Consider the following 19450-nt stretch of genomic DNA (forward strand, 5'->3'; position numbering starts at 1 on the left):
CATGTACCCATGGTACGGTGGCTGCCCCGAGAAAACCCCTCCAGTGTTTGCACGGAGAGCGTTGTTAAGTACAGACATCAGTGCAACCTATCTATGTGAGCTGTTCAGACACCAGTGTGTTTCCTGTAAAGCAGGCTGAAACACTCCTGCAGCCCTATGGAGCCCGGATTGCGCATAAGCAATTTCCAGCAGCAAGCACACCACTATAGGTACATATGAACGGTGCTTGGCAAGTCAAGTAGTAGTTTACTGCCTGTGACAGACTCTCCAGAGCCAACAACACCAGGAGCCTCAAAGGTCTGCCTGCTCCCTTTCCTGTACACGAGCTGGGGTCACAGCTCAGCGCCGGAACACCTGCTCTGCCTGCAGAAGGCCTCGGCACCAGTCCTTTGCATCTCCAGTTAAAAGGGATCAGGCAGCAAGTGATGGGAAAGACTCTCTGCCCGAGGACCCTGGTCAGATAACACAAATACGCTTCAGCTGGTGTTAAGGCAACTCCCTGGGTTCTCTCACTAAGCCCACTCTGCAGAAGCCAGAAACCACACGTCCCTACAGCTCGTTTCTGCCCTAGTCTCAGAACCGGTCTCTTTATTTTTCAAATTATTCTTTTCCCGCTGCAAGTCAGGGATGGGGAAGCTGTGTCCCACCCCCCAGGCTTTGGGTGGATTGCAGCCCCCAAAAGCCTCAGCCGAGGTAGGTGGGGGGTCCCAATCCAACCAGCCTCCTAAGGAGAGGGGCCACAGCCCTCCCACCCCCGCTGCCAGCCCTGCCGCTTAAAAAATGAACCCCGCTGCCTCCCAGTCCCCGCTTACCTTGAGTGGTTTGAGGGACTCCAAGCCTGCTCCTGGCTCAACCCCCTCCTCCCCGGCTTTCTTGCCCCTCCCTCTCCCCCGGCCACGGGGCTTCTTGGTGCCATCGTGAGCCACGCCATGGGGCGGTTCAGTCAGGGGCCGGATGCGGGGCCTCCCGCGGGGTCGGGGCGGGCCCTCCCGCTTGGGCTTGGTCGGCTTGCGGCCGCGGCGCTTGGGCCCTTCCAGGAGGCCGCTGTTGGGCGGGCAGAAGTCTATGTCGCCCATGGGGCTGAGGCTGGTGCGGTTGGTCCGGCAGCTGGAGATGAGGTCCGGCAGCAGGTCCGGCAGGCGGCGGCTGTTGAGGCGGATGTCGGCCGGGACGTCCTCCTTGTCCTCGTCGTCTTCGAACTCGTACTCCTGGGCGTAGTTCTTCTTGGGCGGCTGGAAGGGAGGCTCCCGCTTCTTGAGCAGGTGGAAGGACGAGGTCTTCAGCAGCTTCTTGGGCTTGGAGGAGCAGAAGATGGGCGACGTCAGGCCAGACTTGGACTCCGAGACGGGGGCCGTCCCGTGCTGCCCTGACTGGATCAAGCCCAGCTGCTCTGTGTTGACCGTCGAAGGCAGCTCATGCTTCACAGAGACAGAGTCCAGGCCTAAGTGCTGCCCATCTCCGCTCTCTGACTGGCAGTAGCTCTGGTAGCCTTGCCCCCCTTGCATCATGTCGTAGCCTCCGCCTTTCATGCCCTCTCCCCTCTCCATGCCTTGGGTCCCGTCGTCCGGCTTGGGGAACTCGTCTCCGGCGCAAGGAGGAGGCCCGAACATGTCCTCCATGCCCGGGAAGAAGCTGCGGTCTTCATCTTGCAGCAAAGAGTCCGGGAAGCAGATGGAGGTGAGGGGGACAAAGCGCTGCTTGGCCCCCTGCGGGCTGGGGCTTTCAAACTGGTCCTTGCCCTCCAGCTGGCCCTGAGGGACCTGCTGGGAGGAGTCGGGGTCCAGGCCGGCGTCGGGGAGGAGGTGCTGCTGGTTCTGGACTGAGCCACTCTGCCCCAGGTGGGACTCCAGACTCAGCTCGGGCTCCAGGAAATCCTGGATCTCCTGAGACTGGGAAAGGTTGCCTTGGGGCATCACCTCCATGCCCTCCGACTGCATCCTCTCCTGCTGCAGCTGGCCCTGGAGCTGTGGCGACTGCTGCGGCTCCAGCAGCTGCGCCTCCATGCTCTGCGAGCGCACATGCGCCTGGTGCAGGTGGGCTTCCAGCGCCTGCATCTGGAGCTGCGGAGAGGGCGCCTCGGCCTGGTGCATGCGCTGCGGCTCCATCAGGTGGACGTCCAGCGGGGTGCGCACCTTCCCGCGCGAGTGCAGCTGGCTCTGTGTGTGAGTGAGCACCGACTGGAGCAGCTGGGATTGTTGTTGCTGTTGCTGCTGCTGCGAGAGGGAGAGCGGGGGCAGGTCGGGAGGGGAGTCCAACATCAAAGCACCCCCCTGCTGCCCAGGCATCATCCCGTGAGGCTCCATGGGGTGCGGCTGGGGGGCGTGCTCCGGGGTCTTCTGCAGGTACGAGTGTGCTTGCGATATCTCCTTGCCCCCCGTGTCCATGTGTCCTCCCTGGAGGTGCTGCTCGACCGACTTCTTGATCTCCTGCCCATAGGAGTCCATGGAGCCGGTTTGGTGGCTGTAGTGGACCACGGAGGTGGCCAGGGACTCTGGCGTCGAGCGCGTGTGCGAATACTCCTTCTGCCGCTCCCCTTTCTTCTTGTCCTTGAGGCCCTGCAGGGACATCTCGAGGCCTTGGTTGTCCAGGTTGGAGTTGGTCCGGATGACGCTCTGCAGGTGGTAGCGTTCCTCCGTCTTGCTCAGCTCATAGCCCATCCCCTTCCCGGCCCTCTCCTCGCACTCCACCATGCCCTCGGGGGGCACGCGGGGCGGGCTCTGCGACTGCAGCAAGTGCTGGATCAGGAACTCCTCGTCCTCCGTCCGCTCCGAGGACAGCAGGTCCGAGTCGGTCTTGGATTTGCCGTAGGTCGCTGCCCTCTCCAGCCCTCCCTGGGAACTCTGGTAGCTCTGGGTGTGGGCCGGCTGCATGAACGAAGGAGACAGCACGGAGGTGAGGTACTTCTGAGACTGCCCGGGCGACGCCACGCTCTGGGGCCGGTTTGTGGTGGGCGACTGGAGGGGCCGGATGATCTGTGAAGGGCTCGAGTCCGGGAGGCTCTGACTGTGTGAGTAGCCGATGGACTGGCTGTGCCCTGGCATGGCTGGCGAGTGGCCGGTGCTGTAGCTCAGCGACGGGCTGGCCGTGGGCATCCCCTGTGAGTGCGCCGGCACGTAGCTCGGCGTCTGGCTAACGGAGACATGAGGCTCGGCCTGGACGCTGTATGACAGGCCCTGGAGCTGCTCTGGCGAGTAAGTCTGATTCTGACATGTCTGCAGCCCTTGCCCACCCTGCCCGGCCTGGCCCTGCTGGGCCTGCCCTGTCGTTGAGTAGCTCTGCGCCTTGCTCACGCTTGTGAGGTCTTGGGCCTGGCTGCTGCTGAAGCCTTGTGAGGCCTGGCTGACCGAAGACAGGTTCTGCGGCTGGCTGACTGAGTAGCTCTGCGTTTGGCTCATGGAGAGCAGGCTCTGGGGCTGCCCGGGCGAATAGGCCTGCGACTGGCTCGCGATGACGGAGCTGGGCTTAGGAGTGGACGAGCTGTAGTTGCTTTGGCACTTGGGCGTGGCGGTGGAGCGTGGCGGCTGGCGGGAGGCTGAGTAGCTCTTGGACTTGGAAGAGGAGGCCGTGCCAGAGTAGCCGGGGGACTGGATGATGGGGCGGTAACTTTGGGAGGGCTCTTGCCGCGTGGCCTGGGAGGTCTTCTGCTGCTGCGAGCCCTCGCTGCTGGCGGGCGACTGCTCGCCCAAGGGGCTGCACGAAAGACTGGAACGGTGGGGCATCTGCTGGTAGCTGCCCCCACAGCTCAGGTAGTGCTGGAGGGAATGGGCGGCGGGCAGCTGGGGCTGGGCACTGGAGGGCCTCTGGTAATGCTTGATGACACTGTCCTGGCGCGGGATGGCCCTGTCGATGGAGGAGGCGGGCGAGCTGGAGAAGACGGAGGTGTTGTACAGCTGGGATGTCTGGTCGGAGGGCCCCAGCGAGGACGACAGGAGGTTGAACTGGGAGGGCAGGTGGCGGGAAGCCGACTCTTGAGCGCTGCGGTACGCTGAGCTCTGGGAGGGCAAGCCCGTGCCCAGCACTGCACTGCCCAGCCGGTCAAAGCTGAGGGAGGAGGGGACGCTGGGCTGGGAGGACTTGATGTGCAGCAGGGGGTCATGTGGGGACAAGAGGCCGTTGGAGGTGGGGCTGAAGGTGGCATCCTGCAGGGTGAGCGAGGAAGTGACCGGGAAGCTGCGCCCGCTGAAGGAGGCTGGGTGCTGGTAAGCGGAGAGTGCCGACGAGGAGGGGAAGGTGCCGGAGCCTGGGAGGGCCCCCGAGATGAAGAGCTCGGCGGGCGCTGGAGTGTGCATGGCTGCAAGAAACAAAGGCATCGGGTTAGTTGGATTTCTCTGCACAGAGCTGCAGGATTTGCAAGGCACTTACACGGGAGGCGGGGGGTAAAGGAACAGAGCTTGGCCTACTCACAAGAGGAGGAGTAAGCTGTGCCCAAAGAGTCAACAAAACACGCTCCTGAAAGACATGTTGAGGCAGGCTCACCTTGCGCCTCATTGTTGAGACAGGGTTTCTGCGATGCAGGATACAGCTCAGCAATAAGAGCATGTGATTTGCATGCAGAAGCTTCCATGTTCGCTCCCGATACGATCAGGAGCAGGTACAGATTAAGGGAAAGGGATCAAGAGTCATGACCCAATGCTACAGGCGACCCCTGCTCAAGAGATGACACTCTACCACCTGGTCCCTCCCATCAGAGGTTGTTGTTGTTAATATGCCGCCCATCTCCCATCCGACTGGGTTACCCTAGCCACTCTTGGGTTACTTCCAACACATATAAAAACATAATATAGCATCAAACATTAAAAAACCTCCCTATACCGGACTGCCTTCAGTTGTCTTCTAAAAGTCAGCTGTTTATCTCCTTGACATCTGATGGGAGGGCTTTTCATGGGGCAGGCACCACCACCCAGAAGTCTTCTGCCTGGTTCCCTGTAACCTCACTTCTTGCAGACAAGGAACCACCAAAAGGCCCTTGGAGCTGGATCTCGGTGTCCGGGCTGAACAATGGGGGTGGAGTCGCCCCTTCAGGTATGCAGAGCCAAAGCCGTTTAGGGCTTTAAAGGTCAACACCAACACTTTGAATTGTGCTCGGAAACATACTGGGAGCCAATGCAGATCCTTTAAGACTGGTGTTATATGAACATATAAGGGACATGGGTGGCATTGTGGGTTAAACCACAGAGCCTAGGACTTGCCAATCAGAAGGTCGGCGGTTCGAATCCCCGCAACGGGGTGAGCTCCCATTGCTCGGTCCTTGCTCCTGCCAACCTAGCAGTTTGAAAGCACGTCAAAGTGCAAGTAGATAAATAGGTACCGGTCCGACGGGAAGGTAAATGGCATTTCCGTGCACTGCTTTAGTTGGCCAGAAGTGGCTTAGTCATGCTGGCCACATGACCCGGTCACATGTACGCTGGCTCCCTCGGCCAATAAAGTGAGATGAGCGCCCCAACCCCAGAGTCAGCCACAACTGGACCTAATGGTCAGGGGTCCCTTTACCTTTACCTTTATGTGAACATAAGGATAGAAGAGTCCTGCTGGACCAGGCCAATGGCCCACCTAGTCCAGCATCCTGTTCTCACAGTGGCCAACCAGATGCCTGTAGGAAGCCTGCAAGGAGGACATGGGCACAAGAGCATTCTGCCCACCGGTGATTCCCAGTAACTGGTGTTCAGAGGCATAGTGCTCCGATAGTGGAGGTAAAACAAAGCCACCATGTGTTTTGTACATCAGTGCAATCAACAAAAGCCCTTTCGTGAAAGCTCAGCCCAGCCCACGGCCAGCAAAAGGCCCCTGTCCTTTCTGTGCCACTGGAAGGTGTGCTACAGTAGTTACCTGTTTGCCAGGATGGGGTGCGGAACTGGGAGAGCAGGGAAGAGGCAGAAGGGCCCGGCTGAGGTGCCCGAGACTCCAGCGCTGAGATGAGATTCATGACAGAGGCGTCCGGGGTGGCACTGCTGGCATGATGGAGCCCTGTCTCGAACAGGCCAGAGAGACCTGGGGGAGGGGGGGGGGAAATCAAGGAGACAGATAAAGGAGGTCAGGTGCCGAAATACAGTGAGAAAGAAAAGATAGATCCGAGGTGGAGAGGCTTTTTCTACCCAAGGGCCGCATTCCATTCGAGGCAACAATCCAAGGGCCACATGATAGTGGTAGGTCTGGCCAGAGGCAAATCTGGGCAGAGCAACAAATGTAAAAAAAAAAAGCCAAAACATTTTCATTAATTTTCCAAATTTCAACAAATCAACCACAAATTAAAATAAATTCAATTTTCCAAAATTAACCTTATATTACAATTTTTTTGGTCATTTTAAACTTCTTTTCTTTAGCCATCAGCTATCCATTTGCCAATTCCTGCACGTACAATATTGTAACACTTCAGATACCTAGAAGTGAGTTTGCTCATCAGATTGTCAATCCACAAAAGATCAATAATTATTTCTAAAATAAATTTCCTTTCCTTCTTTCTGAGTGTATGAAAACCTAATAGTTCGCTTTCTTTAGATGTTTTCCCTTTTACTTCTTAACTGCACAGCCCACTTTGTCCAAGATTTTTCCTGTCCCATCCTCTTTAATTTTCAGTCCATGTAAATTTTATCTTGGTAAATTAAATCCTTGTAAATAAAATGTGGATTTTATCTTTGTACTGTAGGCTAGTTTCTATCCACGCCCCTCTCTGTCTTCCATCCAGGAAACACAAGACATTATCAAAGTTCAATGACATTTTCCAGCAGGGCAAAACCTTTCTGCGTATGAAGGCAAGCCAGTGAAGAGTGTGGGTCAGGGGACAGGGGTGTGGTCTGAAGAGAGTTTTGAGGACCGCAGTTGGTCTCTGGGCCTGAAGTGCCGAATTGCCTGATACAGAAGGCAGGAAGAGGAGCACCACTTTGAACAGACAGGAGAGCCTTGAGACACACAGTGGTACAGAACAGCAAAAGGATGAAGAAACATTGGTACCATTAGAAGACACACCAACCACAGAGGGTTGGGGGTGTTTTTTTTTAGTTTGTTTGTTTTGGTGGTGAAGGGGAGACTCAGCCAAGAGCAAGGCATGCACAGACAGAACGGGGAGAAATGAGAAGTTATAGACAGCTAGACAGGTGGCTGCTAAGGGAGAGGGGAGAAGTCAGAAAAAGCAGGAAATGAAGGACAAATGAGGAACTGAGACAAAACTGACGGGCTGGAAGGTCAGAAAACTGGCTCTGTTGGAAACCCATAAGCTGAGGGCCAAATTATAATTTGCATTGGCCAGACTGTTTCTTTTTGCGTGCTGAGCACAGGCATGTTACTGTATTTTTCCGTGTACAAGACGATATTTTTTCCTTAGAAATAATAGGCAAAAATTGTGGGTCATCTTATACATGGACAGGGGGGACGGGCAATAGGTAGCAGCAGCCAGTAGGAGATTGGCAGCAGCAATTGGGCGTGTGATTGGTTGCTGCGGCAAGGCCTGCTGATGATTGGCTTTGGCAACTGGGCGGTCTATTTACGACAGCGGCGAGTCGTGCGTGCAATCGGCTGTGGTTGCGTCAAGTGGGCAGGTGGGCTTTCGGCGGTTAGTGTGCTGATGATTGGTGGCCGTGGCAATCTCGCCCCCCCCCCAAAAAACAAAAAAACCTCAACAACTCTGGGCAATCTCCCCCCCATTTTTGCTGTGGTCCCCAAAAATAGGAGTCGTCTTATAAATGGGGAGGTGTTATACACGGAAAAATACGGTACTTCTTAGTCAACAGCAGTGGGGACTGGGAAAGAGAAGTGTGGTTTATTTGTTCTAGAAAATTAATAGCTTTGGGTGGAGAGGCAGGGAAAGGGCATGGAGAAAAAGATTAGATCCCCTTTCTCCCAGGCCACAGTTCTGATCTGGATTCCCATCCTCTGCTTTGGGTTAAAAGAGAACGTCCTGCGCGCTAAGCACATTTAAAAAAACGCTGTAAGAGGAAGAGCCCTTCTGGATCTGACTCATCTAATTCAGCACCCTGCTCTCCAGAGCAGCCAAACAGATGCCTATGGGAAGCCCGCAAACAGGACTTGAGTTCAGGAGCACCCTACTCTCTTGTTGTTCACAGCAACTGCATTTCAGAAGTACCACTGGCTGCATCACTGTAACCTGTAGTATCACCCTGAAAGCGTAGGGCAAAAGGAGTGCAGTCAAGGTGAACCAGGGGAAGAGAACGTAGGCATGACAGCCATTCACACTTGCATGAGAAGGACAAGCGCACAGCTAGAGGGGAGAGGAGGAAGGAAGGGGAGGCTTGGTTAAAACACATGTGTTTTAAAACACATAAAGAGAAACACCAATAGAGAGAGAGAAACAGAACCACAGTACCTGCCGGGTGGTGGTTTGTGGCGTAGCCCTGCAGAGGATGGGGGGTGGCGTACGCTTGGCGGTGTAAGATATCCGTGTCTGGGTGTGAGCTCCGGGATCCACCATACACCAGGCTGAAGGACAAAGACACATAGAAAAGACTTGGTCAGACTTGGCAACTTCTCTGGCAATGTGGTTGAGATTATTTGACGCACTTCACACAGTTTGGACATCCTGATTATATGCACAAAAGGTTTCATGCAAAGCTTATCAGCGGAAAGTCTGGTAGTGGCTGAGGTCAAGGAACCCAATTATACTGGATTCTTTAATTTCGAGTGCACAGAATTGTGGGGTCTAGCACATGCGCTCTAGAGTTCAGAACCCTTCTCGGCTATTAACTTTCTAGGTGACATTGCGCAGCCATGGGCGTGAGCTCCTCATCCATAAAATGGGCACACCAGTGCCCTCATTCGAGAGGAACAAAATAATTATATTAAGCCAAAACACGCTGCACGTTCAAAAGTGCCACACAGTTGATACTGAAACACCACAGGCACCAGGAGAAGGTTTCGCCTTGCCTTGTTTAGATGCTTGGGGGAAAAATCAAGGCACCTCCTCCCACCACCCCAAGCATACACCCCCCTCCCCACACTCCATCCTCTTTCATTAGCAACTCACATAGGCAGGAAAAAAGACTGGAATGTGTAACTAGTGATGCATGATGGGAAATGTAGTCCCCACCTCCTGGTTTCCCACAGCCTCTGCATGTGACCCGAATCCCTTCCTCTCCCCTGCCTTGCACAGGAAGACGCAGCTGTCTAGCCCAGCGGCCAAAACGCAGCAAACACAGCTCACAGAAGAACGCCCCTCATTCCTGACCTCCTTCCTCAGCTGTAGGTGCTGCTGAGATATATCTCTCTCTCTCTTTCCTTATCTGCAACCCAGCCAGCTCAGCCCTGCTCCTGATGCTGCTGACTCTTGTCCTTTACCTGAAATTCTTCTTCTCTTCACACACATACACACATTTCTGCCTTGGATGATTTGTAGAAATATTCTCTCACACATGTACTCTTAAAAAAAAATGACCAGGTCAAGAAAACTGAGAGCTCAAAAGGCCTTGCTTCCAGCTCCCTGCTCTAAGTCGCAAAAATCCCCTTTCCCAGGCCCTGCCTCTTAAGCACCTGCTCTAGACCACTGGAATTTACCACCCCTTTAAAAGAAAAAAAAAAGAAAAAGTCAATACTCTCCCATTGCCCTTACCCCAAATATATGTGCCCAGTTGACAGTTTGGTTGCTCTTATCGGAAATCACAGGTGCTAGAGCTCCCAGCCACTTGGATTTAACACACTTATAATTTAATCCTATAAAGTGGTACCTCTGGTTACAGATGCTTCAGGTTATAGACTCTGCTAACCCAGAAATAGTACCTTGGGTTAAGAACTTTGCTTCAGGATGAGAACAGAAATCGTGCGGCGTCAGCATGGGAGGCCCCATTAGCTAAAGTGGTGTCTCAGGTTAATAACAGTTTCAGGTTAAGAACAGACCTCTGGAACGAATTAAGTTCTTAACCCGAGGTACCAGTGTACAGGCTACTCCAAAGTAAGTCCCACTGAAGTGAATGGGGTTAAGAGGGTACAGCACCGCACCCTAAACCGCAGACAGCTATTCACTTGGGGCAGTAAATAATGTGCCAGAAGGGCCTGGTACGCCACACAGGTTTGCCAAGATTTACTGGGGGGTGAGAGAGATATTCCTTCACAGAAACACCCGCCACTCTCCCAGCTTTCTGTACACAACACCCAGGCCATGCTCTCTCTTTCTGCACTCCCTTTGGGAAACACTTCATGTGCCTAATTATGTACAACACTGCCACTCCCCTCCTCCCAGCGCCAAACCAACCTGCCACTGTTACTTATTTTCTGAAATGTGGCACATGCCTCGACACACACGCACAATTATTATGCACGTGCCGTGCAGGAAACGCAAGCACAGCTTTGGGACAGGAGAAGCCACGTGGGGTGTGCACCCCTCTTTGCAGGGAGGAATCCAGGTGGTACGAGTGATCTTGGTAGCAGCAGCAAGCGCGCCTGTCTCAGGAATGCAGCTACCTGCTAGCGGGCGGGGAGACTGGCAGGGAGCTACAGAGGTTGCAATGCGAAAGCGAGGCAGGGAGGGCAAGGAAGGAGGCGGCTGGCCATGAAAGCAGGCAAACCCCCCTTTGCACACAGCATGCCTGCCTGCAGCCGAGGGATGGACTGCACTGTAGCAACCACGAGAGGGCCATTCTGCAAAGGGTTACAGGAAACAGGAAATAAGAGAGTCTTTCATTCACCCTCCTCACTGTCTCGCTTGCTACAGAGCACTGTGTCAACAGCTGAATGGAAAACCATCCCGAGGCAGAGAAAGAGATAGACGCACACAAGCGTAAACAAAGCTTGCCAGATCAGGCCAGTGGCCCGTCTAGTCCATCGTCCTGTTCCTACAGGGGCCGAATAGTTGCCTGGAGAGAAGCAGCAAGGAAGGTTTGGGCACAAGAGCACTCTACCCTCTTGTGATTTCCAGCAACTGGTGTTCAGAGACACTGCTGCCTCCAACTGTGGAGGTAAGAGCACAGCCGTCATGGCGAATAGAAATCAAGCCTCCCTCGGTGACGGTTAGCACAGAACAGAGAACTCTCCCAATTCTGCACTAAACGCCGATTCCTCACTTAAGCAGACAGTAGCTGATGGGGAAAGCCCTTTCGGCAGAGATGGCAAAGCAAATGCATATCATACCAGTGAACTCTAGTAACTAGGCAGAAAGATTCAGATGATTGGATCCACACATGCGAGACATGCTCCGTTCGGGTGTCTGCAGAAGGAGGTAATTTTGCTCTATACCATTTTCAGTTGCGGTATAGCAACACTTTTAATTTGCAGGAGTGCTTTACGACCTCTGTTAAATTCACTCTCACAACAATCCAGTTAGGCAGGCCACTGATGTTCCCACTGCACAGAGCCCGGGGATTGAGTCTGAGAGTGTGTGACTTTTCCGAGGCCACACAATAAACACAAAACATGGGTCAACACTTGAGTTCAGGCCCCCGCCCAGGCCCAAACACCACCTATCCTAGCCCTCTTCCTGCTCAGGACACTGGATCTTGCCTACAAGGCCTGCCACTAATAAGCTACACAGCTCCTGGCAGAAGGAAAGAGGTCGCACCCTTCCAAAAAACCCAGATGACATAAGCAACAGCTGATAAACCACTGGACCTCTGGGAGCTATGAGAGGATGCTGAGCAAGTCAGTGGGTCTTGTTTATTGAGCAACAGTTTCCCTCACCTATAACCGAGGAAGACGAGTGACCCGTTTCCCAGAGTAGCTTGAGGATGATGAATAACGTTACGGACAAATCCTTTGTGGCAGAGGGCTACAAACCTAACCCTGGACCCACTTGCACTATACATTCAAAACAGTATCATACCACTTAAAATTGCCAAGGCTTGCCCCAAAGAATCCTGGGAACTGTAGTTTGTTAAGGGCTCTGAGAGTTGTTAGGAGACTCTTATTTCCCCTACAGCAGGCAGAGACAAACTCCGGCCCTCCAGATGTTTTGGAATTACAATTCCCATCATCCCTGCCTAACAGGACCAGTGGTCAGCGATGATGGGAATTTAGTCTCAAAACAACTGGAGGGCAGGAGTTTGCCTATGCCTGCCTTACATTGGGAGGCTTACTGTTAAATCACACTAAAAACCGCAGCTCTGTGAAGAGAATAAGAGTCCCCTAAAAGCTCTCAGAGTTTGTAACAGGCTACAGTTCCTAGGATTCTTTTGGGGGAAGCAAGATCTGTTAATAAACTGGAATGATATTGCTTCAAATGTAGCCCCTGTTTTATTGCAAGAAATGCAGAACAGCAGTAAAATATCATTAGCATTAAATGCAAGCACCATGTTCACACAAACACCACCAGTTGAAACTGTTAAATACCGTTCTCATCACTTCTAATACAGAGAAGCTGAAGTTAGGAAGGAGAATAATATAGACTATAGTTTAAAGTGAAATAGATATCCCTACTCCTGGATTGTTTACTTAAAAAAACACACCACCACCTATCAGAGTTGGACACCACCACCCCCACCACCCCGCTTTCCAGGAAACCACAACCTAGAATACTACCAAGATTTCTTCCTCTCTTGCGGGGCAACCTTTCTACATAGATTGCTTCCAGCATCATACAGGTGGGAGTTGTGGTTATTGAGGGTTTGTAAGGAATTATTTGAGAATACACGACATGTGATTGGAGCCTAAGATGCATGTCCAGCTGTCTGTAGTGGGGAAAGGAGGAACGGCAAAGGTGGGGTATTCCCCACCAGGATGCAGCCAGGCACCTGCAGAAGTGTGCACCTGAAAATTTTAACAGCAAATAAAAGGTTACAAATGAGCATGCTTTGCCACCCTGTCTTTCTTAATATGGTATGCGTGTGTGTGGAGAAACAACAAATAAGGTGGAAGGAAACAGGAACAGAGGAAGGTGGCTGGCAAAGAAAGATTGCAGGATTTCCCCCCCCCCCCCAAGGAAAGGAATCAACTTGAGCTTTGTTCAAATAATCCCTAGCCCCATGAGAACTAGAAACTTGCAGTTTTTGAGAAACACACATACATGCAGGATTCCATGTAAGCTAATGGAATGTGCACTTAAGAGCTCTGGAGCCCAATGATAGCCATAAGGTTTTGTAGATGCAACTGTACAGAAACATGTGCATCGTTGTCCCAACCACTTAGTTCCTCCACAGAAGCTACATGATACGCAAATACAATTATTGCAAGTGAAAATGCATTGCACAAAAAGCACCCACAACATAACTGAAAGGACAACTGGCCCAATGTTCTACTTGCAGAACTTTTGTATTACAGTCCATGAGTGCAGCCTGCAAGTGGACTCCCTAAATGCAGGTCTTGCAGGTGCAGCCACAAATCCAACAGCTATTGGTTAATTGTGTTCAAATGCCTGCAGAACAAGGTGTGTGATCCATGCAAAATGATGCACAGGAATAAGCAAGCCATGGACACAGGAAGCGGAGACGGTGGGGAGCGGAATTAAGTTATGGTAGGATGCATCTCAGGGAGGGCAAACACAAATGTGCATGTAGTGCTGCAAGTTCAAGGGTAACATCAAGAGATTGCCAGTCCAACAATCCATATGTGGCAGGATATAAACCATGGGTAGGAAAACTAAGGCCCGGGGGCCGGATCTGGCCCAATCGCCTTCTAAATCCGGCCTGCTGACGGTCTGGGAATCAGCATGTTTTTACATGAGTAGAATATGTCTTTTTATTTAAAATGCATCTCTGGGTTATTTGTGGGGCCTGCCTGGTGTTTTCACATGAGCAGAATGTGCGTTTTTATTTAAAATGCATCTCTGGGTTATTTGTGGGGCATAGGAATTCATTCATTATTATTTTTTTCCAAAATATAGTCCAGCCCCCCACAAGGTCTAAGGGACAGTGGACTGGCCCCCGGCTGAGAAAGCTTGCTGACCCCTGATATAAACACACCACACAGCTTTCTAGTATTCCCAAGTGCAGGAATACAAGCTGGCAGCGGACAAGAGCTGTGAACAGTATGCACTACTGTGCAAACACAGTATTTAATATTGCGTGCTGGGCACAGTCTCCTGAGAAACATCTGTCCCGTAATGATGATGCAAAGATGGGTTTCAGCACCTAGCGAAGTCTCCAAAGCTGGTAGAGTTGGATCTCTGCGCTTGGGCCGCCTGCCTAGTAGCTCCTTCGCCTTTCTCCTTATCTGAAGCTGCACAAATTAGGCAAAATAAGCAAAACACATGCAAATCTGCATCATTTATGCAAGTTTTCAAACTCCGCTTTTCTTGACAGAAAATCTGAATTGCCTCGGAGAACGTTTTAAAAATAAACGTATGGCACACAAGTCCCAGCAGTGGGGTACTCTCTAGATGAACGCCACACACAACTGTGTTAGAAAGCACACTAACTTTATCTGTTGCGGGTTTGTGTGGTGGTGACAGAATCACCACGCTATGAAGACAGAATATATAACACTCAAGTGCACGCACGGTAGTCAAAGCGTAATTTACGAGAGAAGGAGCACTCACCCTGCAGGCTGAAACATCTACAGGAAACACACCCCAAAGCCAAAGCCTACACACTCAGTATCACTGCCTTGTGACATAAGAGCATCACAAACCTGTAAAGGAGAGTGTGAGCTTTTTAAGGTCAGATGCAGAGTTCCAGAGGCAGGTTTGGGTGTGAGGTGGAAATTAAGTCTAAGAGAAACACGTCAAAAACTTAAGTTACGAATGAGGGGGACTCAACAGACCAAAGCACAAAGCTCCACTAGGAAACAAAGCAATGGATGTTATAGGCTTGATTCCTCGGCAAAAAAGTTTGCCCACCACACCAACTCAGCCTCTTGCTGCCTCCAAACAGGCCGCTAAACAGCCACTGGTCTAGGTTGCTTGTAATTCCTAAGGAAGGCCAGAAAGCCTCTGTCAACTGGAAAAAGAGCACTTTCCACTTAAGACTACTGTTGAGCCTGACATCAAAGATTGTGCATGCAGGCTGGCAGATAATACAAACTTACTGGGCGAGCAACTTTTACAGATTTATTTTCAAGACTGCCTCAAAGTCATTCGCAGACACAGCCACAGAACCAACTCACCTCAGGCCCAAAGGCAAAGAGAGAATTCCCGGGCCTCAAGACTACCTAGAAAACATGCCCTCCAACCTGGAAACTCTGATTGCCAGCCTCAGACAGGTAAAGTCCTACTGCACTGGGAGCAAAGGGAACAGAGACTTGACTGAAATGTATTCTGTGTACACACAGATGCACCTTGCAGCAGGGGCAGAAGTTGCTGTCCTATAAAGGTAAAGGTAAAGGTACCCCTGCCCGTACGGGCCAGTCTTGACAGACTCTGGGGTTGTGCGCCCATCTCACTCAAGAGGCCAGGGGCCAGCGCTGTCCGGAGACACTTCCGGGTCACGTGGCCAGCGTGACATCGCTGCTCTGGCGAGCCAGAGCCGCACACGGAAACGCCGTTTACCTTCCCGCTGGTAAGCGGTCCCTATTTATCTACTTGCACCCAGAGGTGCTTTCGAACTGCTAGGTTGGCAGGCGCTGGGACCGAGCAGCGGGAGCGCACCCCGCCGCAGGGATTCGAACCGCCGACCTTTCGATCGGCAAGTCCTAGGCGCTGAGGCTTTAACCCACAGCGCCACCTGCGTCCCCGGTGCCCAGTACCAAATACATACCTGTGCTTTCAAAAGGAGATGAAGGTGATCCCAATCAGCTTCTAAAAGGTCACCCCCACCAAGACAGCAGTAAGTAAGAAAGGCCAAGAATTCTCCATGTTTTGACATACTGATGATGAGCCCCCCCACCTTAAGCCACAAACACAACTGTTCCAATGTTCCACAAATGTAACTGAACTGCACAATAAATATAGTTCATCCCTCAGCAGCCCTCGTCCCAGGGGCAGGAGGAGAAAAAAGGAGGAAGAGGGTTCTTCAGGGAGGCAAGCTGAGAAGCCAAAAGCTTGTACGCACCGGAGGATGGCTCCTTTGGGGTAGATAATGCAACAATAAATGTGAGAGGTAATAAATGTAGCCTCCTGATTTGCTTCCTGTATGTCTGCATGCACATTGGAGACAATCTGTGCCCAGGTGGTCTCACTCTGCTCCTTGGCCCATTTGAGATTAATGTATATATACATACGTACATGTCTAAAGCCATGACCCCTGCAAATAAACACTGGAGCAGTGCCCCACTAAGAATCTTTGAGGTGGCTTGTCTAGAATCTGATACCTCATTTCCCCACCTTCACTTGACCCCAGTTCCCCTTCCCAGAAAACTCTAGAGCGCTGCCTCTGAAAATCCCCTATTCTTAAAGCACTGGACCATATACTTCAAGGGAAGCCAGGGATTCTGGGCCCCACCATCTTGCCTCTCCCATGGTCCTTCACTTGCTGCAAGGGAAATCCATAATGCACACTGGACAAAAGTATGCACATTTAAGTGTGCATGTGCTGGCACACACAAGTTCCAGCAGCACAAGCATTCCAGCAACGCACCTGCGTGGACCACTGCTACACTAGCGCTCTGCCCATGTGTGGCAGCACACGCAGTAAGTGCATTTATACAGATGGATGGCGGCCTCAGGGAATGTTTATATGGGTTAAGCACTTCTTGTGGCCAGTGTCACATTTAAATGAAATCTCAGGTTGCCACTTTCTTATCAAAGGCTAACAAGCACGAGGGCTGCCTCAAACAGTTTGCACAAGATGTGTGGAAGTAACACGGCACAACACGCCATCCTTCTGCACTCCTTACCTGTAAAAGCACTACTGGGAAAGGGGATGAAGAAGCAGCAAACTGGCCTCTGGTGCAAAAAAGAGAGAGATGGAACTCCAGAATGTTGTGGGAAATGAAAAAGAAAATTGGGACATAGAAAGCTGCCTTATTCCAAGACAGCCTGTTAGGTCCACCCATCTCAGTGTTGTGTACATGGACCAGCGGTGGCTCTCTGGCCTTTCAGACATTGGGTCTCTCCCAGAAAGTCCTACCTGGAGATGCTGGGGATTGAATCTGGGACCATCCACATGCAAAGCAGGTGAGCTATGACCCTTCCCGCTTACTGGAAGGGAGGAAAGACCATTCCACTCTTGCTAGGTTCTTTAGTGGAGAGGCGGGATTAGGGATACAGGACTCTTTACAGAAAGAGAGCAGGAATTATTGGAATCAGCATTCTTGGGTTCTCCTAGCAGGCAGCAAGGCCTAATACAGTCTTCATCAACCTGGTGCCCTCCAGGTGTTTTGGACTACAACTCCCATCAGCCCCAGGCAGTCCGAGTTGTATTGTCCAAAACATCTGGAGGGAGCCTGCCCTAATTTGTCAAGAGCAGAGGTATGAAAGGGTATAAGCATCCAAATAACTGGGTTCTTCAAAAGGGAGGGGGCAGGGCTATTGTATTTCTCTCTGAGAGAGCAAGTGGGATGTGTCTTGTATCAATGGGGATGAGGATTTGTGTAGCCAATCTTCTCCCACTTTTCTTAGTAAATGGTGTAGGTCAGATCTGTACTTGGTGGAACTCCCCCACAAGTTATTTTCATTCCTAAGAAGCATTCCCAGGAACAAATCGCCAGAGATCTAAAGTTTGAAGATTCAAAGGCCTCCTCCCTCCTCCACTAGGTCTCAGAGATTCAGGTGGCCAACTCCCCCCTTTTGTGTCTCTCTTCTACGGCTGAATGATGCCACCACAGGCATAAACCACATAGAGGATATGTGTCCCAGTTAAGAAGCACAGCATAAAGAGGGTCACAGGATCTTTGCCCCCCCATCAGAGCCTTATTTCACAGGGAAGTCCCTGGAAACATAGGGGCTTCCCAATGTCCTGTGCTTCCTTCCTTCATTTAGAGCATACCTCCCCAAGCCTTTTACAAACACCTCTATATCTTCGTCTCCATCCCCCAACCAAAGGGCTTAGCCTATATTCCACAACTTCCAACACCAGATATCCACACACAAATTCAAAGGTACCTCACTCTGAACCACCCTCAACACTGCACAAGGGGGTACATACATGTCACCATGTGAATAAAAGAAGGGGAGTTTCTCCCACTTTGCGAGAGGCCCTGGTCCCCAAATGCAAAGCCTTCTGAAAGGCAGGAGGGAGATCAGTTCTGCACAGCCCTAGCAAAGGAGGAAGATTCTCCAAGGAGGGCTGATTTTCCCAGGGCCACGTTCCCTGCCCCCCCCCCAAAACACGGATGTAGGTGGGAGTTGCAAAAGCTTCTTGCATCGCATGAAGAAAATCCAGGGGATGCAACGCCAGCATCACGGAAGGGGATAAGGAGTGTCCCCCACCGGACACCTCTCAGCGTGTGTATCCCTAGGGGCAAGGAAGCAGAGGACGCCCCCCCCCCAAAAAAGCCCCACCACACAGCGCCTTTTCTCTCTCCCTGCTCCTCTCTCACCTGCATGGAACCGAGCACAGTTTCTCCCTGCAGAGGTTGCCGGGTTGCCTTGCACGGGGGGGGAGATGGGGGAAGCCCGAGGATCCTCACCTTCCCTTGCACCCCCCTTACCCTTTGCACACCCGTGCGCGTGTAAAACATCCCCCCCCCCACTTCCAACCGCCGCCGCGGGGAGCCGTGCGCCTCAGTGGCTCCCCCATTCCTCTGCATGGCCTAGAGGCCTCTTCTCTCCCTCCCCCCACTTTGCACAAGGCAACCCTCCCGACGCGAGGAAGGTCCCCCCAAATGCCTTCGGGGGAGGGGGCAAAAAGCGCACACCCTCCGGTTATTCCTGGCCTTCCCTCGGGCCCCCACCCCGCACTCTGCACCCCGCTTCCCCCCACCCATCCACCACCCCGCTTTCCCAGGCCCAGAAGTGGAGGCCCGCGAAGCAGAAGCAGCAGGCGAGGAGGGGCTGGCTGAGGGGGGGGGTTCCCTCTTTGACCCCCCCCACCCAGCGCTTGCCCGGGACTGCGAGGGGGGGTTGTTTCTCCCTTTCCCCCCTCCCGCCTCCCCATCCTTCCCCGTCCGTCGGCCTGACCTGGCCTTGGCCGAGCGCTCGTAGCTCCATCCCGGGCCGGCGCCCAGCGGATCCCCGAAGCCGGCGCTGGGGTAGTTCCTATCCATGGGGAGCGGGCGCCGGGGAGCGGGCGCCTGGGGCCGGCCTCGGTCCGTCGGCCCGTCTCCGCGCTCAGTCTGGGTCCCCACAGCGCCTCCCCGTGCGGCGGCGGCGGCGGCGTCGGTCGACGGGGGGAGGAAGGGGGGCAATCGGGGAGGAGACCGTGGAGGGAGGGAGGGAGGCAAGGAGAGAGAGGGGGGGTCCCTCCTCCGCCTCTGCCTCCGCCTCCCCCCCTCGGCCGCGGCGCTCCCCGCCGCCCCGCCCCGCCGCTCGGCCTGGGCTCAAGCCTCGGGCTGGCGCTAGCGCTGAGGCGGCGGCGGCGGCGGGAGGAGGCGGCGGCGGTGGTGGCGGCGGCGGCGAGCCTCTGGGAGGCGGCTCATGGTGCAGCCATGTTCGCTGGGCGTCTGTCTGCGCTCCGCTCCGCTTCCTCCCACAATCCCGTGCTGAGGAGGAGGAGGAGGAGGAGGCGGGCGGGCGGCTGTGAGGGGATGGTGGGCAGGCGGGGAG

At 53.2% G+C, this 19450-nt stretch overlaps 1 protein-coding gene across 1 annotated transcript in view; it reads right to left on the reverse strand.

The window, feature by feature from the left end:
- Positions 1-19170, reverse strand: part of PRR12 (proline rich 12) — a 46771-nt gene extending 27601 nt beyond the window's left edge. Inside the window, exons 1-4 of the mRNA XM_081883746.1 lie at positions 18866-19170; positions 8318-8430; positions 5827-5988; positions 813-4291 (exon numbers count right to left, since the gene is read on the reverse strand). Coding sequence (XP_081739872.1) covers positions 813-4291; positions 5827-5988; positions 8318-8430; positions 18866-18951 — 3840 coding nt within the window. The 5' untranslated portion in view covers positions 18952-19170. The remainder of the gene's footprint in view (positions 1-812; positions 4292-5826; positions 5989-8317; positions 8431-18865) is intronic.
- Positions 19171-19450: the final 280 nt, after the last annotated feature.

Source organism: Podarcis melisellensis (genome assembly GCF_964234715.1).
Source record: "Podarcis melisellensis genome assembly, chromosome: 13".
Classification (NCBI taxonomy): Eukaryota; Metazoa; Chordata; class Lepidosauria; order Squamata; family Lacertidae; genus Podarcis; species Podarcis melisellensis.